Source organism: Microcaecilia unicolor, chromosome 3 (genome assembly GCF_901765095.1).
Source record: "Microcaecilia unicolor chromosome 3, aMicUni1.1, whole genome shotgun sequence".
Lineage (NCBI taxonomy): Eukaryota > Metazoa > Chordata > Amphibia > Gymnophiona > Siphonopidae > Microcaecilia > Microcaecilia unicolor.
This window is the reverse complement of record NC_044033.1, coordinates 252,708,283-252,729,095: the sequence shown is the minus strand read 5'-3', so window position 1 is coordinate 252,729,095 and position 20,813 is coordinate 252,708,283. Positions and strand designations below refer to the sequence as shown.

The 20,813-nt window shown below is 49.7% G+C and overlaps 1 protein-coding gene across 2 annotated transcripts; it reads right to left on the bottom strand.

The window, feature by feature from the left end:
• Positions 1-417: 417 nt before the first annotated feature.
• Positions 418-19,428, bottom strand: PLEKHA4 (pleckstrin homology domain containing A4). 2 transcript variants are annotated; one of them, XM_030197832.1, is made up of 21 exons: positions 19,234-19,428; positions 17,768-17,872; positions 15,747-15,819; positions 14,756-14,856; positions 14,146-14,261; positions 13,121-13,420; positions 12,170-13,031; positions 11,399-11,512; positions 11,191-11,259; positions 10,379-10,459; positions 8,817-8,969; positions 7,772-7,870; positions 7,451-7,559; positions 6,568-6,674; positions 6,271-6,370; positions 5,966-6,078; positions 5,003-5,155; positions 3,526-3,888; positions 3,236-3,363; positions 2,450-2,562; positions 418-1,925 (listed from the first exon to the last, which is right to left on the bottom strand). In XM_030197832.1, exons 1-21 carry the CDS (start codon positions 19,315-19,317, stop codon positions 1,411-1,413), a joined length of 3,858 nt encoding a protein of 1,285 aa, XP_030053692.1. In that variant the 5' UTR covers positions 19,318-19,428; the 3' UTR covers positions 418-1,410. The 2 variants fall into 2 exon arrangements, with proteins under 2 accessions (XP_030053692.1, XP_030053694.1); XM_030197834.1 differs by lacking the exon at positions 3,236-3,363 and having other exon boundaries at positions 1,820-1,925.
• Positions 19,429-20,813: the final 1,385 nt, after the last annotated feature.

Sequence of the window (20,813 nt, the reverse complement as noted above, 5' to 3'; positions counted from 1 at the left end):
ACTGTACTCCATTCCCAGGGAGAGAGCGTGTCAGGGCAGGGTGGGAAATGTAGTCCAGAAACTTGGGCGTGACGGGAAATGGAGTCCGGAAGTGAGGAGACCCGGGCACTATGGGAAATGGAGTTTAGAAGGGAGAAAGGGAAACTCAGGCCCAAAGGACTTATGGAAGTGAGACTGAATCCACAGTGAGTGTCTGCACATCATGGCCCCATCCTTCAGCACCTCCAGTGGCACTGGCAGTCTGGCACAGCACCAGGGACTGATCACCCCAGGGCAGCGGAGTCCAAGGAGGGTCCGGATGAGGCTAAAAGCAAATCCCAATTCCTCTTTCATTCAAAATATGCAATAGAACCAGCACTGATTAACACACAATACTGATTTATTTAAGTAACAGTAACTGTAAAATGCATAAAAAAAACAGTTTTGCACAAAGTATTGAACTGTCCAAATGGTGCCTGACAGGTTAGGAGTCCGTCTTTCCTTTCTCCCCCTACTTCCCTCCATCTTCACACAGGATAAAGGAAGGACTATTTGGGAGGGGAGCGAACGCTTTTTAGACCCCAATCACTACTTGAAATACTAAGAAAAACACCATTTTGTAAGCAAAATGTTAAAGGCCAGGCTTTCTGAAAGGGGGGTCACCAGAGCCAAGTGAAGTGCTACAGGCCAATAAGCCATCAGAGGGGGCACTAGTAAATGGGAAGACATTGACTGGCAGCCCTGGGCCTGGATGAGCACTTTTTATTCAATACAGCCTTTCCTCCCACTGGTTCTGCTTGGTTGGGAGTCCTCTCCTTCAGCTAGGAAATAGCCTAAACGCAGTAGGCAGGGGTGGGGTGGAGGTTTGAAAAGCAGGGAATTTGGATTTAGGATTAGGAATCATTTCAAGGCGTGTTTCTGCCGCCTCCTTGGATGTGAGAACAGGGGAGCAGGCACACTGGGGACCAGTTCATCTCCAATGACCTAGAAACATGTAACCACAGCAGGAAGTCATCGTGCACTCGATTTCTCTTCTCCATTTTTCTTTTATTTTATTATCCCCCCCCCCCCCCCCTTCCCTATCTCACACTTTCCTAGTGAGTTACACCTTTATTCCCTCGTCATCAAAGCTTCTCCCAAAACATTTACCTCAACACCTCTATCCTTCATTTGCATTCTGTTGTTGTCCCTGCCTCTCCTATCTCTGCCTTTCCTCTCACCTTCTTCTCTCTACTACACTTTCTTTCTCCTTCATGTTCCCTCTCCGCAGCTCCAACACATTCCCTTTCTCTCTCTCTCTCTCTCTCTCTGTCCATCATTCTCTAGCCTATTTAATTTTCCCCCCACCTCTCTAACATACTCCCTCCTAAATATCTCTCTCAGACACGCACTCCCTTTCTAACACCTGTCCCCTGCTTATCAGGCAGCCTGCTAGAAGCTGGACTGGAGCAGGGTGACCCGGACTGGCTGTTCCCCTGCATCTTTCAGGTACCCAAGCACTTTGTCTAGTCTCAACCAAGTAGGGTCTGTATCCTCCCAATTGAGACCACCAGGCCCACTCTCTCCATTGCATTCTGAGACCCACTTGGCGACCTGGTCCAGCTCTCTCCCAGCCATGGCTGCTTTCTGACACCTGCTTCCCTTCTCCATAATCTGCTTCTGGCAATAACTTCTGTCACAGACAGAGTCAAGACCCATAGGACCCTCATTAGTAATGCCGTTAACGACACCCAAGCACTGGACAAGCTGAGCATCACTTCCTGTGGTTCGACTGTACAAGTTTGCATATTCTGCCTTTGTAGGAGGGGTTGTGGCTCCAGACGGTGGGTCAGTATGGATTGAAATGTCCCGAGGAGGGTGCTCCTGTGGGCTGGGCCTCCAACATTTGGATCTCTCTAGTGTCCAGGAGTCAATCTTGTTGCTGGAATCATTAGTTAAAGCTCCGGCTGCAACAGACAAAAGGGGACACACAGCAGAGTGGATAAAAAACATGGACCAAGGTATGGAAAGCCGTGGCGTCATCCTGTGACCTCTCATCTCGTTATGCAATGCATAGAGCCCAGGGAACTCCTTGCCATGGGTATTATGGAGGCAGATGATATCACTGAGGGTCAGAACAGAATCAGACATGTTTACGGAGGATCCATCAGTTTCAATTATTATACAAGTTGGCTTGTAACGTACTCTTCCTAATGAACTCAAGGTAAGTTATAAATAACATTGGTAGAGGTGTCACCCTGGGTTCAGGGCACCCCCACATCCACTCCATTTCTTATTCATGTCTTCTCGGCACCTACCCCTGGCAACCACTGGAGACAAGACACCGAGCCAGATGGCCCTTCGGTCTGACTGGCGCGGCAGCTATTTGTGAGCTGATAGAAATATTTTGAAGGGGCTTTGCTGCTCTCGGGAATGAGGGAAGTGAGCAGGAGCACGAGGTTGAAATCCTGTTTGTAGGCACATTCCTTACCTGTCATGAGATTGCTGAGCTGCGAGGCCTCGGTTGCCAGGATATAGGAGAGACTGACGATCTGCTCCTGCTCCGGTGTGATGCAGTCGTGGCTCTCTTGGGATGTCCCAGAACTGAAATGTGAAACAACGGAGTGGGTGAGTGGTGAAGATATGAATTGGATAGGGAGATGGATCACTGGGATGGAGTGAATGGCGAGGGTTGGGAAAAGGTGACCATGAGGCATATTTTCAAAGCACTTTGGGAGGCTAAGTTCCATAGGTTTCTATGGAACTTTGGGAGGCTAAGTGCTTTGAAAATGAGCCCCCATGTCTCTTTCTTACCACACAACAGTGGCATACCTAGTTTGGTTGCCACCAGGGGTGGAGCACCTCCCCTCCTTCCTCCAAGCAAGGGGGTTCACTGAGCAGCAGAGCCAACAGTTGTGCGACTGCTCGGTGCAACCCCTTGCTGCCTGCACCTGGGATGGACCTCACCCACCGCCCCACCCTTAGTACTTCACTGCCACACAAATTCTCCCTCTACCCCCGGGAGGGCCCAGTGGCCAACCTGAGTGAAAGCAGCATAGTTGACAGACCAGTTTATCAATAATAACACCTCCAATCCCTTGATAAATCAGACCCTCAGACAGCAGTGACTAACATCAGGGTGTTTCCAGGAAAGACTTAAATATGCCCATTGTTGCACCCCAGAAATGGAAAATTTCACTGAAGAGGGTTGGCCTTTATCAGTGTTCCTCGTCTTCGTCCTCCCTCCCCAGCCCCTAGATGTGTCCGCTGCCCTCACCTGCTCCGCGGCACCGTGGTTGCCATCCCATCCACCAGTTTCCTCCTGGCCTCCAGCTGCCGGGGGGCCAGAGGCAGGTTGGGACCCACAAAGCAGTAGGGCGACACATGGTACTGGTTCAGCCTGAGCTGGAGCACAGAACAACCCAGTGATTGTTTTATAAAGAAAAGAACTGAAATCCCTATTTGAAGTTTTTAGGATGAGGGCCGAGCATCTACCCAACAGAAGGGGGCATTTTGCAACCAAGGCCTGCCATGCTGTTTCAGTGACTATAAAGCCCCATTGCTCACCTCTCGTGCAGCTTTGCTATCTCGGCTTAAACTGAGCATGATCTCCGACCTGTCTCTCAGCTGTGGAGGGGCAGCTGGTGCATCGCAGCTGGTCCTGACCAGTGAGGCTGCTGGCATCACTTCCTGGGATCTGCAAGATGATGGAGTACCTTCCGGCATGCCCGGCATCTCTCGCTCCTCACTCTGGCCCTGGAGTCCCACTGCTGCTCCAGTTTTCCCTGGTGCTACCATAGCAAGAGGGAGGTAGGATGCTTTGACTGTCACCAAAGTTGGTTTCTGGGCATCTGGTGGCCCTGTGGTGAGCTGGTCCAGTTGGATGCCATTACATCCTGCTGGTTGGGGGTCTGTGCCTGTTAACCTTGACTAGAAAAAACAGGAAACAGAGAGAGAGAGAGAACAAGTTTATTCATCATGTCCGGAGGGCAGGACAAGAACTAGCAGGTAATTAGATAAGTCTTGTTCTCTGTGTATAAGGTTCTCTTATAATTACCTTACATATAATGTGAACTCAAAAGGAGAGGAAACACATAAGTAAGGGTAGAGAAAAACAGACCTGCACAGTCCAAACAAGCATAGAAACACAGCGGAGACAGAAACAATAATAGGACGATGCTTAAAAAATCAAATATTTATTCATATCCAGAACTCATATCTGTTCACACCCAAGACTCGACACGGGCAGTGTTTCGGCCACTAGGCCTGCATCAGGGGTCTCAAAAGTCTTAATGTACAACTGACTTGTGCTGCAACATGTGAATATTTTCCTTCTGGGTTCGCAACAGATGTTGTCCTAGTGTCAGCTCAGTAGTATGAACAGCGCAAAAATCACGGGTAGAAAACTTCGTCTGGAACTCAGCACTGAGCTGTGTTGAACGTGTTAGATGAAGTTTTCTACCCGTGATTTTTGCACTGTTCATACTACCTGAGCTGACGCTAGAACAGCATCTATTGTGAGCTCAGAAGGAATATATTCACATGTTACAGCACAAGTCAGTTGTACATCCAGACTTTTGAGACTCCTGATGCAGGCCTAGTGGCTGAAACACAGCCGTGTTGGATGTGAACAAATATGCGTTTTGGATACGAATAAATATTCAATTTTTTAAGCATTGTCCTATTATTGTTCCTCACTGAGGAAACACGTAACCCATAGTCTATTTAGGTGCCTAAACAGTATCAAACTAGAAAACTCTGTATTCATTTTCCTAATCCTGCCCTCCAACCCCTGCAGAATTTTCATTGTAAGAGAACGTACTTAGAGACTTTTAGGGTCACAGGTACTGGTGTTTGCCTAGTTTCCGGGTGACAGCAAAACCCTGAATACTCAGTGCTGCCTGGATCTGGCCCAAAATTGAGTATCTGGGTCTATTTTAACCAGATATGGTCAGAGGTTAAAAAACGCTGAGTTCTACTGGCCTAATATTGACCCCTCTGGGTTTTCTCAACCAGAAAATAACCTTGGAAATGAAGATCTTACCCAGCCATTGCCCACTGAGCTCCTCGGAGGTGGGACTCTCCTTCTGGGGGATTTGACTCGTTCTGGGATCTGGGCTTCCCAGTGTCGCCGCATCCGCTCCAGCTGTTCTTCGGCACTCATGCGCTGTCGCCGGCTGCGGCTCGCAGGAGAGGTCTGTGGAACAGGGCGGGCAGAGAGACACAATTATGTTGATGTGTCTGGTAGCTTCCAGGGGGGGAGGAAGGGGGCAAGTGCCTGACCTCACAGGTGGCCTTTGTGACCACTAGGATGCATTTTCATGTGTGGCTGAGACAGAGGTGACAGATTGCAGGCAGATTGACCAGTGATCAGAGGAGGCAGACACTGCAGGAAAGTGAAATTCTATGGACGGCAGTCCATGGGTACTAGGTCTGGATGTGACGATCACTTTTATTGATAGGCCATGTTTTGCACTAGCATATTCTCCCCACCCTCCCTCACCCCTCCCATAAATGTCAACCGGCTGAGTGACCTGTGGGAAATAAAGAGACCAGGGTCGACAGGTCTTCCATGCCATGCATCCACCCACATCCTGTGCCCCTTCCCTGTCCCATAGCACTTGAGAAAGATCCAAGACCCACTACTCCCCAAAAAAAACCACAAAGCCCAGGAGAGAAAGCAGAGGACAACCTTTGCCTGAGATGGTTAATGGCCACAGATCTGAGACCTCTGCTCTTCTCCCTTGCAGGCTTGAATTCCAACCTGCTGGGCCCAGCTACCAAGACAGACGCCCTACTGAAGTCAGAATAAGATACATGCATGCCATGGTAGAATGACTGGGAGAAGGTGGGCAGGGGACAAGAAGGGACAGATTTTAAACTGTCTGTACTGGGATATAGACAGCCACACCCTTTTCTGCACCCACATGGGGTGCAGAATATCCATGGATATTTTCACTGGCTTTTTTCTTGAGGACTTTTTTCAGTTCCTTCTACAGGTTCTCACCTTTGCGTCCAGATCTCCATCCACCTGTGAACAGGAAGGTCCAGGGAGCAGGCTGCAGGGCTGAGGCGAGACACAGTTGGAAGCTGGGCCCTGGCTGGATGTGCCGAGATGGTCTAAACATGGGAGAAGAGGGAGGAGAGTTAAGAGACAGAGGATGAACGTTTCATAGAGTCCTGTTTTCGTGTAGGCCTTCACTAACCTGGCAGGTTCCCCTTTTCTCCCCCAGAGACATCCCAGTCAGTGCTCCATCCCTACGTTTCTTGAATCCACCCATCCCCACAGCAGGGGAGACCTGGAGATCCTACCTTCTCCTGTGATCTGTCTGGAGCTCTCCGCCAACTGGATCCCACCTGCCTCTAGGGTCTCTGCCGTGGACTCATTGCTGCCATATGCTTCAGCTGGTCCCTGCAGTCACAAAACACCAAGATACCAATGGTGACTATGGGAAGTTCTGATGGAGGAATCGTTCGCTGCCCCCCTCCACTCCCCATCTCAAGAGGGACATCGGGGTAAGCCACTTAACAATTTGAAAGGCTCAGAGACGGCAGGGGAGAGGTGGAGAAAAGATAGGAGGGTGGAGAAATGGAGGTTCCGATTCTTACCCTGGGTTTTTTTCTTGGACCAGGTGGTTCTAGGTCTGCCAGTTGCAGGAAGTTTCTCTGAGGAGCAAAAAGCTCATTGAGGACTGGGGAGGCCGGGATGAATAATGCTTCAGAAGAAACCCCATTCCCAGAGGAAAGAGACAACAGGTCAATACACAAGTCTGTTGGTTCACCCCCAAATTAAAAAGTCATTTCAACCAATCTAATCTTAGTCCCCATCATCCAACCTCATCAAGAATGATCTCAATCCCCCATGATCCAGAGTGATCTCAATCTCCTGTGCTCCAACCTGATCCAGAGTGATCTCAGCCTATGCCCCCATGTGCACACTTCAGAGTGATCTCAACCTATCCCACCATGCTCCAACCATGCTCCAACTTGATCCACAGTGATCTCCATCAATCCCCCATGTTCTAATGGAAAGGAGAGGGAAATGGATCTGATATACGGCCTTTCTGTGGTACAATCAAAACAGATTACATATATTTATTTATTATTTATCTGTTAGGATTAATTTACCGCCTTTTTGAAGGAATTCACTCAAGGCGGTATACATTAAGAATAGATCAAACATGGGCAACAGGCAATTACGGCAGTAAAAATATTCAAATAACAATCCAAAGTATGGCATAGTATAATGTCAACACAATACATAATAGAACATTTTAATTGATAGTGAAGGGTATAAGCAAAGATGGAACATATAGTAGGTAAGAGAGTAAAAAGAGTTAGAAAATAATCTGATCTAGAGTGATCTCAATGAACCCCCCTTTCCCTAACTGGCCTCAGAGAGATCTCAGCTAATCCTCCATGTCAGAATCTGATCTACAAAGATCATGGCATATCATCAGTAGTTTAGCAGAACAAACACCAGTGTACTCACGGGGGTGTCTCGCATGCTCACGGACCATATGGAAGTTATTCTTGTTGGCTCTGAGACCCGACACGATGTCATCGATCATCCATAGGTCCCGCTGGGCTGCCACCTGCTCCTGAGAAAGGAGAAGGAAGCAGTTGGGAGGGGACATGCCTCAAGATGGGACACGAGAGCACCTGTCTCTCTACAGCCCACGAATGTGATACCATGACACATGGAGAAGCAAGTGTCTCTAAGACATGCTGTCCCACCACCACGTTGATCTCTGCAGAGATGTCAGGAGAGGACTTCAAGCAGGGTATGGGGGAGGGGCTGCAGGTTGAGTACCTGGGGGTGTCCCATTCGCTGGAGATGCTCCAGGCTGTCTCTCAGAACATGCAGCTCCTTCTCTAGGACTTGGTACTCCTGCCACATGTCTTCCATCTCCTGTGGAGAGAAGAGGAAATGAAGTAAGGGGTTTGGAGATCCAGCAGACCCCGAGATAAGATTAAGCTCAAAGGCTTGGGGGGGGGGTTTCCCATCATACCTTCATGTTCCACGTGTCTTAGCCACCCCAACTCCTCCATCTGTATGTACAGTGCTTCCCCCATCCCATCCATGTCCCCTCCACCTCTTTCTAGAGGTCCCCTCTATCCCGCTCTACCAGATCCTTCCCATCTTGCTTTAAATTAGGATATTTCAGGAATGTGTGGAAGAAAAGAAATCGCTGACATTGGTTCATCAGCTGGTATTTTTAGGGCTCTAACCTTCTCCAGTTCCGGGCACAATAAGTATTGCCACACTGGGACAGACCAAAGGTCCATCAAGCCCAGCATCCTGTTTCCAACAGTGGCTGATTTGGGTCACAAATACCTGGCAAGATCCCAAGAAAGTTCAATACATTTTATGCTGCTTAAATAAGCAGTGGATTTTCCCCAAGTCCATTTTAATAATGGTCTATGGACTTTTCCTTTAGGAAGCCGACCAAACCTTTTTTAAACCCCGCTAAGCTAACCGCCTTTACCATATTCTCTGGGAACGAATTCCAGAGTTTAATTACATGTTGAGTGAAGAAAATTTTCTTCGATTCGTTTAAAATTTACTACTTTGTAGCTTCATCGCATGCCCCCTAGTCCTAGTATTTTTGGAACGTAAACAAATGAGTCACGTCTACCCATTCCACTCCGCTCCACTCCACTCTGCTCATTATTTTATAGACTTCTATCATATCTCCCCTCACCATTATTTTACATATAAAACAACTGGTCCCCTTGCTTTGGGCCAGAATTCACAAGTTTCCAGTCTCTTCCCCTCCTTCTTTTCTCCTCTCTCTCTTTTGTATCTAGATGGGGACCTTGGCACTGCTTCCCCCTTCTACCAGCACTGGGCTCACCACTGCATGGTCACATATCCTGGCTCGCACTTGGACCAGGTCATCTTGAAGCACCCTCTGCTGAACCCAGATCTTCTCCATCACCTCAGGCTCCCGACCCTGGAGCTCTTCTAGGTGCAGACGGGTCAAATCCAGAGCGTTCTCCAATGCCTCCTACCAACATCGGGAGATTTTGTTAGTGAAGCAATCAGAGGGCATTTCGGAAAAGGTGAGGTTGGAAGGAGGGAGGCAGGGAAAGGGGGGGGGGGGGGAAAAAAGTACTCTGACCGGTTATCCCTGTTCCTCAGATGCAGTGTTGTGCCAGTTACTCTTCAAAAGTTATTAATTGCAGTTACATTTACTTCTCAGCTTAAAGTAATTAGTTACAGTAATTACATTACTCATTTAGGAAAGTAATTGGTTACGGATTAGAGCTACCTGTTTAGAGTAACTAATTGCTTTTACTTTACCGATACCTCATCCAAGAATACTTATGGTACGTGAAGAGGTAAAATATGCATCTTATATACAACCCCAAGGTGAATATTTCATAAATTCATCTCTTGATTCTCATTTCAAGGCAGTTGACCAACTCATGCAAACATGCGTGGGATAAGCATAAAGGAATCCTGTGCAGAAGGAATGGATCCTCAGGAGCTTAGTCAAGATCGGGAGGCGGGGCTGGTGGTTGGGAGGCGGGGATAGTGCTGGGCAGATTTATACGGTCTGTGCCAGAGCCAGTGGTGGGAGGCGGGGCTGGTGGTTGGGAGGCGGGGATAGTGCTGGGCAGACTTATACGGTCTGTGCCCTGAACAGGGGCATAGCCAGACACCCAACTTTGGGTGGGCCTGGACTCAAGATGGGTGGGCAGAAGAATCCCTCCCTGTCCCACAGGTGATTTGGTCTCTCCTTGTCTCACCTGCATGCCATCTGCTATTTACAAGGTATGCAGGAGGGACAGTCTTTTCCCAGTGTGGCATTACTTATGTACTGATTAGTAGTTGGGAGTTTTCAGCTGGTGGGGCTAAGGAATCAGCATAGGTGTGCTGCTACTGGGTGGGCCTGAGCCCAAAGTGGGTGGGCCTGGCCCGCCCAGGCCTACCCTTGGCTACGCCACTGGCCCTGAAGAACACAGGTACAAATCAAAGTAGGGTATACACACAAAGTAGCACATATGAGTTATCTTGTTGGGCAGACTGGATGGACCGTGCAGGTCTTTTTCTGCCGTCATCTACTATGTTACTATGTAACTACATCCTCTGTCATGTCATGTTGTGCTAATCTTCAAGAAGTAATTAATTAATCACAGTTACTGGGATAGTGAAAAAGTAGTTAATTACAGTAACTAATTACTAGTAACTCAATATCGCACAGCACTGCCCAGATGTACCAAGATGCACCTACTCCCCGCAAACTCTTGATGGTGGCGTCACCTCCCTTCTCATGCCAACAGACCACAACTGGTCATGGTTAGGATCACAATGCAAAGCTGAAAATGGATTCTCTAGCAAGGGTGCAAAGATAGATTCCCCCATCCAACCTCTTGTCTCTGCATCTCACGGATGAGGTGGGGGCTACGGTACCTTCTCAGCTTGCAGCTGGCCCCAGTCCCCTTCCAAGCTTATCAGAAGCTTATCCTGTCCACACAATCTTGTCAGCAGTGCCTGGGAACAAGGAGTGAGGAAGAGTATAGGGGAAGATGTGTGGGAGGGGGTAAAGGTGAGAAAGAGAGCAGGAAACTGTTGAAATTTAATTGCAGTGGGCAAGCCCTGCCTAGAGCTAAGAGGTCTACAAAATCCTGAGTGGTGTAGAACGAGCAGAAGTAAATTGATTTTTTACTCGTTCCAAAAGTACAAAGACTAGGGGACACTCAAGGAAGTTACATGGAAATACGTTTAAAACAACGAATAGTTAAGCTCTGGAACTCTTTGCCAGAGGAGGTGGTAACAGTGGTTAGCGTTTCTGGGTTGGGTGGAATGGGGAGGGGGAGAGTGATTGTGGGTGGCGGGGGAGGAGTGAGTTTTGGGTTTCAACCAAAAGAGCACAGATATTTTTGGCCGAATCCCAAACTCAGATGTTGGTCCTGTTTTGGTGCCGAAACCAAAGGCAAAATTTGGTTGGCTCTAAATTAGGTCAATTATAGCCAACAGTTGGCTTTTAACTCCAATTAACAGCCAGTTGTTGAATTAAGTTGTGTGTGGGTGCAAATTTGAAGCCCAGCGTGATAGAATTAGGGGTTGAGTGACCTAGGAAGCCGGCCCGAAGCAGGAACAACTGTGACTGCTGGAGGATGGGGGGGTGGAGACCCTCAAACACCCCAAAAATAGACCCCCACCTTCTCGGCCATTTCAAAGCCTTCCTGTGTGAATGGAGAGACCCTGCTGGCATCACTTACATCCATGTCATTTTCTGTCCTCCGACCCAGCTGCAGCATTCTCTCTTTGTATGATCTGGATCCGGGGGCCTGAGAGAGCAGAGAGTGACGGTCAGCTGTCCATCCCTGCCAGTTAATGTTATTCACTGGAATTCAGTAGGAATCACTGGTAGAAGTTCCTCCTAACCCCCCCCCCCCCCCCCATCTGTAAAACTGACTTGGTCCATACCAGAGCAGACAGCGAGAGCCGTTTCCCAGGCGTCGGGTGTGATACGGGCCGGCCAGAAACTGGAGGCAGAGGCGGTAACTGGGAGAAACTGGGTGAAGTAGGATGATGGAAGACCTGAGGAGACAGAGAGAGGAGGTAACAGTTCATTTACATACCCAGATCCAGGGCCCCATACAAGAGGACTCTGGGTCCTCACAGACAGGCTGAGCCAGACCTGGTTTCAGCTCCCCATGGACTAGGCATGGGTTTCCTGTCATGTCTTAGTGATGATGGAATCACTTGGAACAAGCGACCCAGGCCTGGCTCAGCCTGGTGACCCCGGTCTGGCATCCCAGAAATGGTAAAGCACATTTACAATCCATTCAAGTCAATACAAGCTGCAACACACAGCCACCCTTCCCCAGGACCACAGGTGCCAGACCCATGCCCTCAGCAGGTTTGGACATCCCTGCGAGTGCCGAGTGGGGAGAGGAGAAGCTTCAGGAAGGTACAGGAGAAAGGGGCCCCCTGCAATCCAGAAAGTCACCTCTTTAAAACACATTCTTCCTCACTCAGCTGATGCCTGCACCTGAATCTGCCCCCCCTTTTCCCTTGCTTACACTTTCGGTGGGGGTGGCACATCTCTTGATTATTTTAGGCATACGTGTGGCTTTTGTACATGTCTGTATTTACACGTGACATACTTCCTATGTGTGTGTGTGTCACCCTTCCGTCTTGGCTCTTGTTAGTCCCTGTCCCCGTCCCCCCCCCCCCCTGGGTTTTGGTCCTCACCTGCGGCCTGCTGTTTGAAGCTCGCTGCATCCTGTGGGGGAGATTCGCTCTATCCCCTCCTGCCAGCCGCTCCTGTTCAGCCACTGCCAAGACATGTAACCTCTTGGAGTACCTGCCCACATGCCCCACAGGCCTGGCAAGGGACAGATAAGGGTCATCAAAGGGCAGGACGTCGTACCGGTCTGACGGGGTCTGGGGCCTGCTATAAGACGTCCCCAGCTGGCCCCTGTACCTGTCGGCCAGCCGTTCTTTGCCGTGGTTTCCGGAGCTAGGGCTCAGCACCATCTCGCTGTCAGGCAGGATGTCCACCCGTCCAACCGGGGTGTGCGGCCTGGTCAGCGAGCGGCTGTTTAGGGTTGGGGAGTCCATCAGAGAAAGCTCCTCGCAAGAGGCTGCCTGGCAGTGCCCGAGAGACGTACGGGCCTTCTGATGCAGCCTGGGGGTCAACGATGCTGCTTTTCTAGCGACTGCTCCGAGAGCCTCGCTCCTTCTTAGCGGTGGAGAGATGGCCAGGGCCCGGGGCCTTGAGAGGTCTGAAGGTGTGGTGGGGAGGGAGTAGGACCTCAAGGGCCTTACTAGGGTGGTTCTCTCACTGGGAGGGGATGCTGGGGGCTCGGGGTAGATCCTCAAGCAATGACGTGGGGTGGGTTGGTGGCCAAAGGTGGAGTTCAGGCCTAGGACAAGGGCTTTGTCCTGTCGCCTCTCCCAGTCCCTTTCTGTCCCTTCCAGGCTGTACATGCGGGGCGGGGAAAGAGCCTCCCGTGGACTGAGGGTCTTGGGGATGGGAGGGGAGGGGTAACTGTCATGGGGATAATCCAAGCCCTGGGAAAGCTGGCTGCCTTGGGTTCTGGCGTAGTGCATGCTGAAAGACACAGAGAAAAGAATTGTTATCTCGATACTGGACCAGAAGCAAATTGCAGACACAATCAGCGCACTCTGCTCGCGTAGCACCTTCCATTCTCTGCTGTGGTCTCCAGCTTTCCACACCCACTAATGGGGGTCGACAGGGGGGCTGCAGCATCCTGAGCAGGCCTGCTGAAGGATCGCCCCTGCCTCGGGCTGCCACCGGACTCGTCTACTGACTGGGTCTCTGACAGATGGGTGATCTCCAGCGATTCTGCGCTCCTGGTATATTCACAGCTGGGGGGCAGGCCACAGGGTTGGAACTCCTCATAGCTTGAATGGAAGGTGCCCAGAGGGGGACAGCTGATAGGCAGAGCCCCAGTCCTGCCTGGAAGGGTGTAGGCAAGCCTGTTGGGAGGAAACAGGAAAAGCATTTAGTACAAGCTCACTGCTCCAGATCCTTCTCTGGGTACTGCAGAATGGCAATGGCAGGGGAAGCTCAGGATGTGTTGTATATTATGATTAAATCACAATAACCAAATGTAAAACAGTACACAATCATGTATTATCACAAAAAAATAACTACCTAAAATCTCCCTTAAACTCCTCCCCCTGCTAAAACCACAGTTAACTCCACAGACCATAGTACATGGCACATCGAAAAGTTGTGCTTTAATGACATTTATGAAAGGTGAGAAAGTCACCACATTCTCTAAACTGTTCCAGATACCAGATGAAACACAACTAAATCCTCTACTGGGTGTCAGGGAGAGACAGGCAGCTCCCTAAGCTGTTTGCATGGAATTTTGCTAGTTCACACACTGGTCCAGCACCTCTGAGAACTGGAGTTTATAAAGGCCCTCCCTCCCTATCCAGCCTGTGTGTGTCTCTCTGCTCTCAGTCATTTTTGCTTCCCTTCACAGCTTAAAAAAATGTATCAACCTCTCTGGCAGCAGACAGGGGAGATGAAACATGGAAAGAAGGAAGTCATTACTTTCTCAATAACCAACATTGTTAGGAAACTGAAGTGTTATTAGGTAATAATGGATAGGACACAGACTCAGCTTCTGCATCCCCTTCCTCGCTGCAGGGAGCAGAGGGACTACCCTGTCTGTCCCCTGCAGCCTCCTTACTTGTTATTATTGTCTGCCACTGCCAACGCTGACTGGTTCATGGCCCGGATCCAGTTGCTCATGTCCTCCTGGGTATCCGCGCTGAAATGGTAGGTCCTCATGCCAGGGTGCTCTGCCTGTTAGAGAGCAGAGGGGTGGGATGGGGGATAGAGAGGAAAGGCGATTGGGGGTGTGACAAGGAAGCCCCTCACTGCTGGTTATCCTCTGCTGTGCCCTTCTGGAAATGCCAGATTTCTCTCCTGACCTCTCCCCCCCCCCACCTCGCCAAAACCAAATGAATCTGTACATCCTCTGTCCTCCTATCCACTATGATAATCATAATATGATTCTCTAGAGGAGTAGCCTAGTGGTTAGTACAAAATAAGTACCTGTATATATGTAAACTGTTTTGAATGTAGTTGCAAAAACCTCAGAAAGGCAGTATATCAAGTCCCATTTCCCTTCCCTACACCCTAACATGATGCAAAAAATATTTCATAATTCAGAACTTCAGAATCGCATGCAAAGAACCACCTCTAGGTGCAGAGCCTGGCAGCACGATAGGGGAGAGCGGCAGAAGGTGATAAAGTGGCGGAGGGGGGGGGGGGGTCCCAGGTACTCAGTCGCTCACCTTGAAGGCGAACTTCCGATTCTTGCCCTCCTTGGTGCTGACTGGTAGAATCTCATAGCTGGGGAGCAGGATACTGCCCAGCACTGTCTCTTCACGGCTATCTATAGGATGAGAAAAAGAGACAGTCAGCTGTGGAAGTCCTCATCTCACCTTCCCCATGCAAACCTCCTCTTCCCAACTGCCCAAGGCTGGGTAGAAGGCTTGTAGTCCATGCTGCTTTCACTGGAAATGAGCACTACAAGTCCCAGAATGCATAGGATAAAAACCAGGACCAGCTCAGAATGCCTTCCCCCCCCCCCCCCCCCCCCCAATATTATAGAATTGTTTCTGTTTACACATTTCCCTCCATCTTTTCCCCTTCCGTGGGGCCGGTGTAACCATTAGGCAAAACTAGGCAATCGCTTAGGGCAACAGCTCTCTGGGGGTAGCAGAATTTAATACTTAATAAAAGTATGATATCTGATTTTGTTCAGAGCTACCAAGTTACCCATTCAAAGCGGGAGATTTTTTTTTTGGGCCAGTCCTGATTTTAAACTGACAACCCAAAGCAGTGTGGGATTTGTAGTCCATGATTCTATCCATTAACATCAGTGCTGCAGGTCCCATAATGCACCAGGATGAGACAGAAATCCAGGACCGGCCAAAAAGTCTCCCTCCTGAAATGAGTAACTTGGCAGCTCTGTTTTTTTTTTATAGAATAATTATGTATAATTATCAAAATCTTGGGTGAGAGGGGACGGGCTGGAGGCCTGGAATTTAACTGAAGGAGGAGTAGGGCTGAGGGTTGCCCAGGGTGCCCCCTACCGTTGCCCCAGTCCTCCCTCCGACAGATGGAAATACAAGAAACAGTCCCATGACTCGTCTCACGCTCGGATTTGGAAAGGCGAGAATCAGCAAACGTGAAGTGATGCCACTGTCTGCGCAGCGAGCGAGGGGGAGGGTGGGGCAAACCCGGGGCAAGTTTGAATGGTAACGTGCAGGAAGAACTTACCTCGATAATAGAAGAGGCAGAAATCAGACAGAACAAACCACCTCCTTTTCCAGAGCCTCAAGCCTGCGCTGTCCTGGACCAGGGAACAGAGATGGGGTGTTAGCAGAGTGAGATGTCAGGCCCCCTGCACCTCAGAGCTTTCTCTACCCCACACCTGGTTTAACCCCTCCCCTCCTCCCTTCGTTCTCTACATGCAGTATCCTGTAATCCAGTGTTTCCCAAGATGGTCCTGGAGTACCCTCTTGCTAGGCAGGTTTTCAGGATATCCACAATGAAAATGCATGCAAGAAATTTTCATCAAATGGAAGCAGTGTATCCAAATCAATGTCCTGCATGTTTACTGTGGATATCCTGAAAACCTGACTGGCAAGGGGGTACTGCTGGACCGAATTGGGGAAACCCTGCTTCTAGTCCAGTACTTCTCAACCCAGCCCTCAGGGCACACCCAGCCAGTCAGGTTTTCAGGATATCCACAATGAATATTCATGATGAGCTAGATTTGCATCCCAAGGTGGCAGTGTATGCAAATATATCTCATGAATATTCTTTGTGGATATCTTGAAAACCCAATTGGATTGGTGTGTCCAGAGGACTGAGTTGAGAACAACTCTGTAGTCTTGCTGTTTTGCTTATGGGAGGTTGGGGTGGGGATCAGAACTGCATGTCCCAGCATGCACCAAGAGTAAAATCAGGACTGGGGTATCGGAAACGGAGGCAACCCTCAAATACACTGGAAGTGAACCCATTAACCAGCTCCATGTCCTTCTCCCGGCCTTAAGCCTTCTGTTTACCTCTCGCTTTAGCTGTGCTGAGCGTGAACCCAGGTCATCCAACAGAGGCTGATCCAGTCCTGGTTTCTGCCCTCCCCCACTGCATGTAGGGAAACCTAGTTCCCACTTTTCTTAGGGCGGAGATCAGAACTACTTTTCCCTACATACACTGGGGTGAGTGAGAAAGGGGCTGCAAATAGGGCACTTGCCCTGGGCCCCAGACCTGTTTCATGCTGAAGGAGATACAGTTTGCTGCTGGACTTTGGGAGCCCCCTCCTTAATTTTTGCCCTGGGCCCCAGCATGTTTAACACCAGCCCTTTGGTGGTGGTGGTGGTGGGGTGGGGTTGGGTTGCCAAAACCAGGATCAGCTCAGCTTCCTTTTCCAGAGACACAACGGTTTTGCCACAATTAAGGCTGCCAACTGGATCCAGATTCTCAGGACAGGGCCTTGTTCCACGCAGAGACTTGCAGTTCTGATTTCCCCTTTGCATTCCCAGTGCTCAGAGAAAATGCTATTCAAATTAAACACACGCTGTAAATGCGAAAATGCGTGGGGGGAACCCGAAAGTGAAACACCTGTTAGCGTCTGGAACGGACTTTCTTCCAGTTCCAAAAGAAATCAAAACCAGCAGATTTTAAAAGAAAGAATCGTAAGAAATCCTCTCTTCAAACAGACCCAATGCCTGCTCCGAGATGGCGTTAGGTTTTCAGCGGTAAAGGGGGGCTTTGTTTCCTGCTTTGTTCTCTGAGCATTGGGAGAGACTAGGGAACGACCTCATTAACATCCATTTGACTACATTTGCGTGCTATTTGCGCTATTCTTTGGCGAGTACATTGTCTCCTGCGCTACAGCCTCTCAGTGTTCTGCCCTCACTTCTAGTGCTGGCGTTAAGTTTTGAGCATCGGCCCATGAGACTGTAAGATTTTTTGCACGGGTTGTTCCTCCTAAATTCTACAAACGTAGCGCGCCCAGAGCATTCTCTAAAAAAATGGCCTGAACCTCTTATTTATCTTGACTGTTCCCATCCGTGCTGGGATGTCGCGCCTCTGGGTACAGAGCGCAAAGTTGAACAGTACCAGACATAGCCCAGCTGGGTCCAGGCCTATTCAGACTGATATTTTCACTTCCCTCACCAGCTCTGACAAAGCTTGTCTGTGTGTGTAGACGGGGGGGGGGGGGGAGGATGTTATGAGAACTATATCAGCTACCCCCATCCCATAAGGACAAGGGAGCAGAACGTGCCTTGTACCTGCTTGTAAAGCCATCCACGCACCACCACTGGCGCATTCTGGTCTCTCCTGATGGCGTTCTCCCTCTTGCCAAAGGTGTGCACCTTCTTCACCGATCGAATAGGCTGGGGGGGGGGGGGAGGGAAATGTGTGTTTATGGTTATTAAAGAAAATATGACATAATACACCAAACAAAGAACAACAATAAAACAGGAAAGATGACACATCACACTCACAACAATAAAGACAGATACAATATAAAACCCTAAACAATAACATCAGGGACCTGCAGACAGATGCTGGCTCAACGCATTCAAACTCCCAGGGGTCCAAAGCTCGGATAATAAAACAAAAATGAGCTTTGAGTTAGTTGCCTTTTGAATTTAGGTAAGGAGGCTTCCACTCGCAATGCGCCCTGCAGCTTGTTCCATAAACTGGGAACCAGCTAAAAACAAACACATTTTGTTCTTTGTTGCTTCCATACTTGCCCACACAAAACATTCAGGAAAGTTGCAGTGAGGGCTGGGAGGTTACAATTTTCTCCATCAGCCTGGAACTGAGATAGTGGATCTTATCTAGTGTAGCATCCAGGTTTGATTTTCACTGCAGCTCCTTGTGACTCTGAGCAAGTCACTCAGCCCTCCATTGCCCCAGGTACAAAATAAGGACCTGTATATAATAAGGAAACTGCTTTGATTGTAACCACAGAAAGGCAGTATATCAAATCCCATTTCCCTTTCCCTATTTGAAATTCTATATGGAATGGAGTAACCTAGTGGTTAGTGCAGTGGGGGATCCTGGGGTTCGATTCCCACTGCAGCTCCTTGTGACTCTGGGCAAGTCGCTTAACCCTCCATTGCCCCAGGTACAAAATAAGGTAAACTGCTTTGAATGTAGTTTCAAAAACCACAGAAAGGTGGTATATCAAATCACATCTCTGGTTTGGCTCCCAAGAAAGATGCATGTTTTCTTCAGCTGGCTGGCACTGAGCTGGCGTAGGGTTAAGGCGCTGTTCCACCCCTACGATCTCGATCACAGCGCTGTTCTCTGATCATAGGGGTGGAATACCGCAGAACTCGTTTAAATCTAATTGAGCTGTGTGGTATTGAGGGGCGCGGGCACTATTTGCCCAATGATCATGATGATCATGGGAGTGACAGGAAATGCGGGTGATAATTTTCCTCTGAGAGATAGATGCAAGGATGCTGACCGGTGGTGGACATGGGTCACCTACACTTTGACACTGTGCCTCACCCAGGGAAATCCTGCTCGGATTGTTGATGACCTCCACTCTTCCCCTCCCACTCACAGGGCCGGCGTTAGGGAGGGGGGTGCAAACCAAGCACTTGCCCTGGGGTCCCATCCCAGAAGGGACCCCAAGCTTGCTGACAGGTTTTAGGGTCCCCTTGCAAAGTTCTGCCCTGGGCCCCAGCATATCTAATGCAGATCCTCCCTCCCCCCCCTCCTCCCCAAAGTTGCCACTTACCTTTGATCCCAAGGTCACAGAGGAGATGGTAGCCACACTGCTGGCCACACTGAGTCCACTCCGAGGTCGTTCCAGCTCTGACATGGCTCTTCGCTTCACACACTTTCAAAGACAAATCCAAAGAGAAACAGTGGGCATCGGTGGCAGGTGGCAGAGGGGAGCTGGGCTGGGTGTTCAGGGCACAAAAGGGCTTGTTCAGACTGTACTGCTAACTCCCTTTCACTGGCTATTTGACTGTGGAGCGTGGTATTTCGCTCAGCAGCTCAGAGTGTGAAGGTCAGATAGCCCTCTGCTCCCAGTACACAGCCCTGGATTGTTCTCTGTCTCTCTTTTTCTCCACCCCCGCTCTGGATTCTGCGCTGCCTCCCATCCCTCCACCAGCTGCCAGAAAACTCAAACAGATGTACATCCAGAGAGAGAAGTGTTTAAGTGCTGGGGAGAGGCACACAGTGCTGGAGTCTGTCTCTCAGGGCACTGCTGATGGGAAACTCACACTACTGGACTCTCAGGGCACTGCTGAAGGGAAGCGCACACTGCTGGAGTCTCTCAGGGGAAGCTCACACTGCTGGAGTCTCTCAGAGGAAGCTCACACTGCTTTAGACTGTCTCTCAGGGCACTGCTGATGGGAAGCTCACACTACTGGACTCTCAGGGCACTGCTGAAGGGAAGCTCACACTCCTGGAGTCTGTCTTTCAGGGCACTGCTGAGGGAAAGCTCACACTTCTGGAGTCTGTCTCTCAGGGCATTGCTGAAGGGAAGCTCACACTCCTGGAGTCTATTTCTCAGGGCACTGCTGAAGGGAAGCTCACACTTCTGGAGGCTGTCTCTCAATGCACTGCTGAGGGGAAGCTTGCTGCCAAAGGTAAAAGCATTTGGATACAGCGATGGGGAGGACGGCTGGCACGTAGGAGGGATGCAAAACAAGGACCCTTCAGCAATCTGGGGAATGCTTCCCCCACCCCCAATAGGACATCTACAAGTCAGGGGTCAGGGGCCAGGCTGAGGAGAGTCTGAATGCCCCATTCATAAGCCAGGCAATATGGGACAGCGCAGTCCTGGCAACGACATGCCACCACTTAATGAGAGCTGTCAAGTTACCCAGCTTCAGCAGGGAGATTTCAGGCCAGTCCTGGATTTCCTGATGCATTGTGGTATCTGCAGTGCAGATTGCAATAAGTAGGGTCAGGGACTACAAATCCCATACTGCCTTGGGATGGAAGTTCAAAACTAGGATTGGCCCAAAAGTTGGCAGCTCTGATACAGGGCGAACTAAATCCTAAGCCAGGAGGAGATGTCATCTGCACACACCCTGTTCCTTTGGAGAGTCGCTGGCCACTTAAATGTCTGCCAGGGGCCCCCAACTTCTCTAGCTGGGCCTAAATCTCTCTCTGGGACCTGAGGCACTCCACAGCTCAAAGAGGGAACCTGAACCCACTACAGACACTACATCACAATGCCAGAGCTGCCAAGTTATCCATTCCAGGAGGTACATTTTTTGGATTTCTGCCAACTTCATCCTGGTGCATTAAGGGCCCTGCAGTACTGATTTCAATGGCTAGAATCCTGGACTACAAATCCCA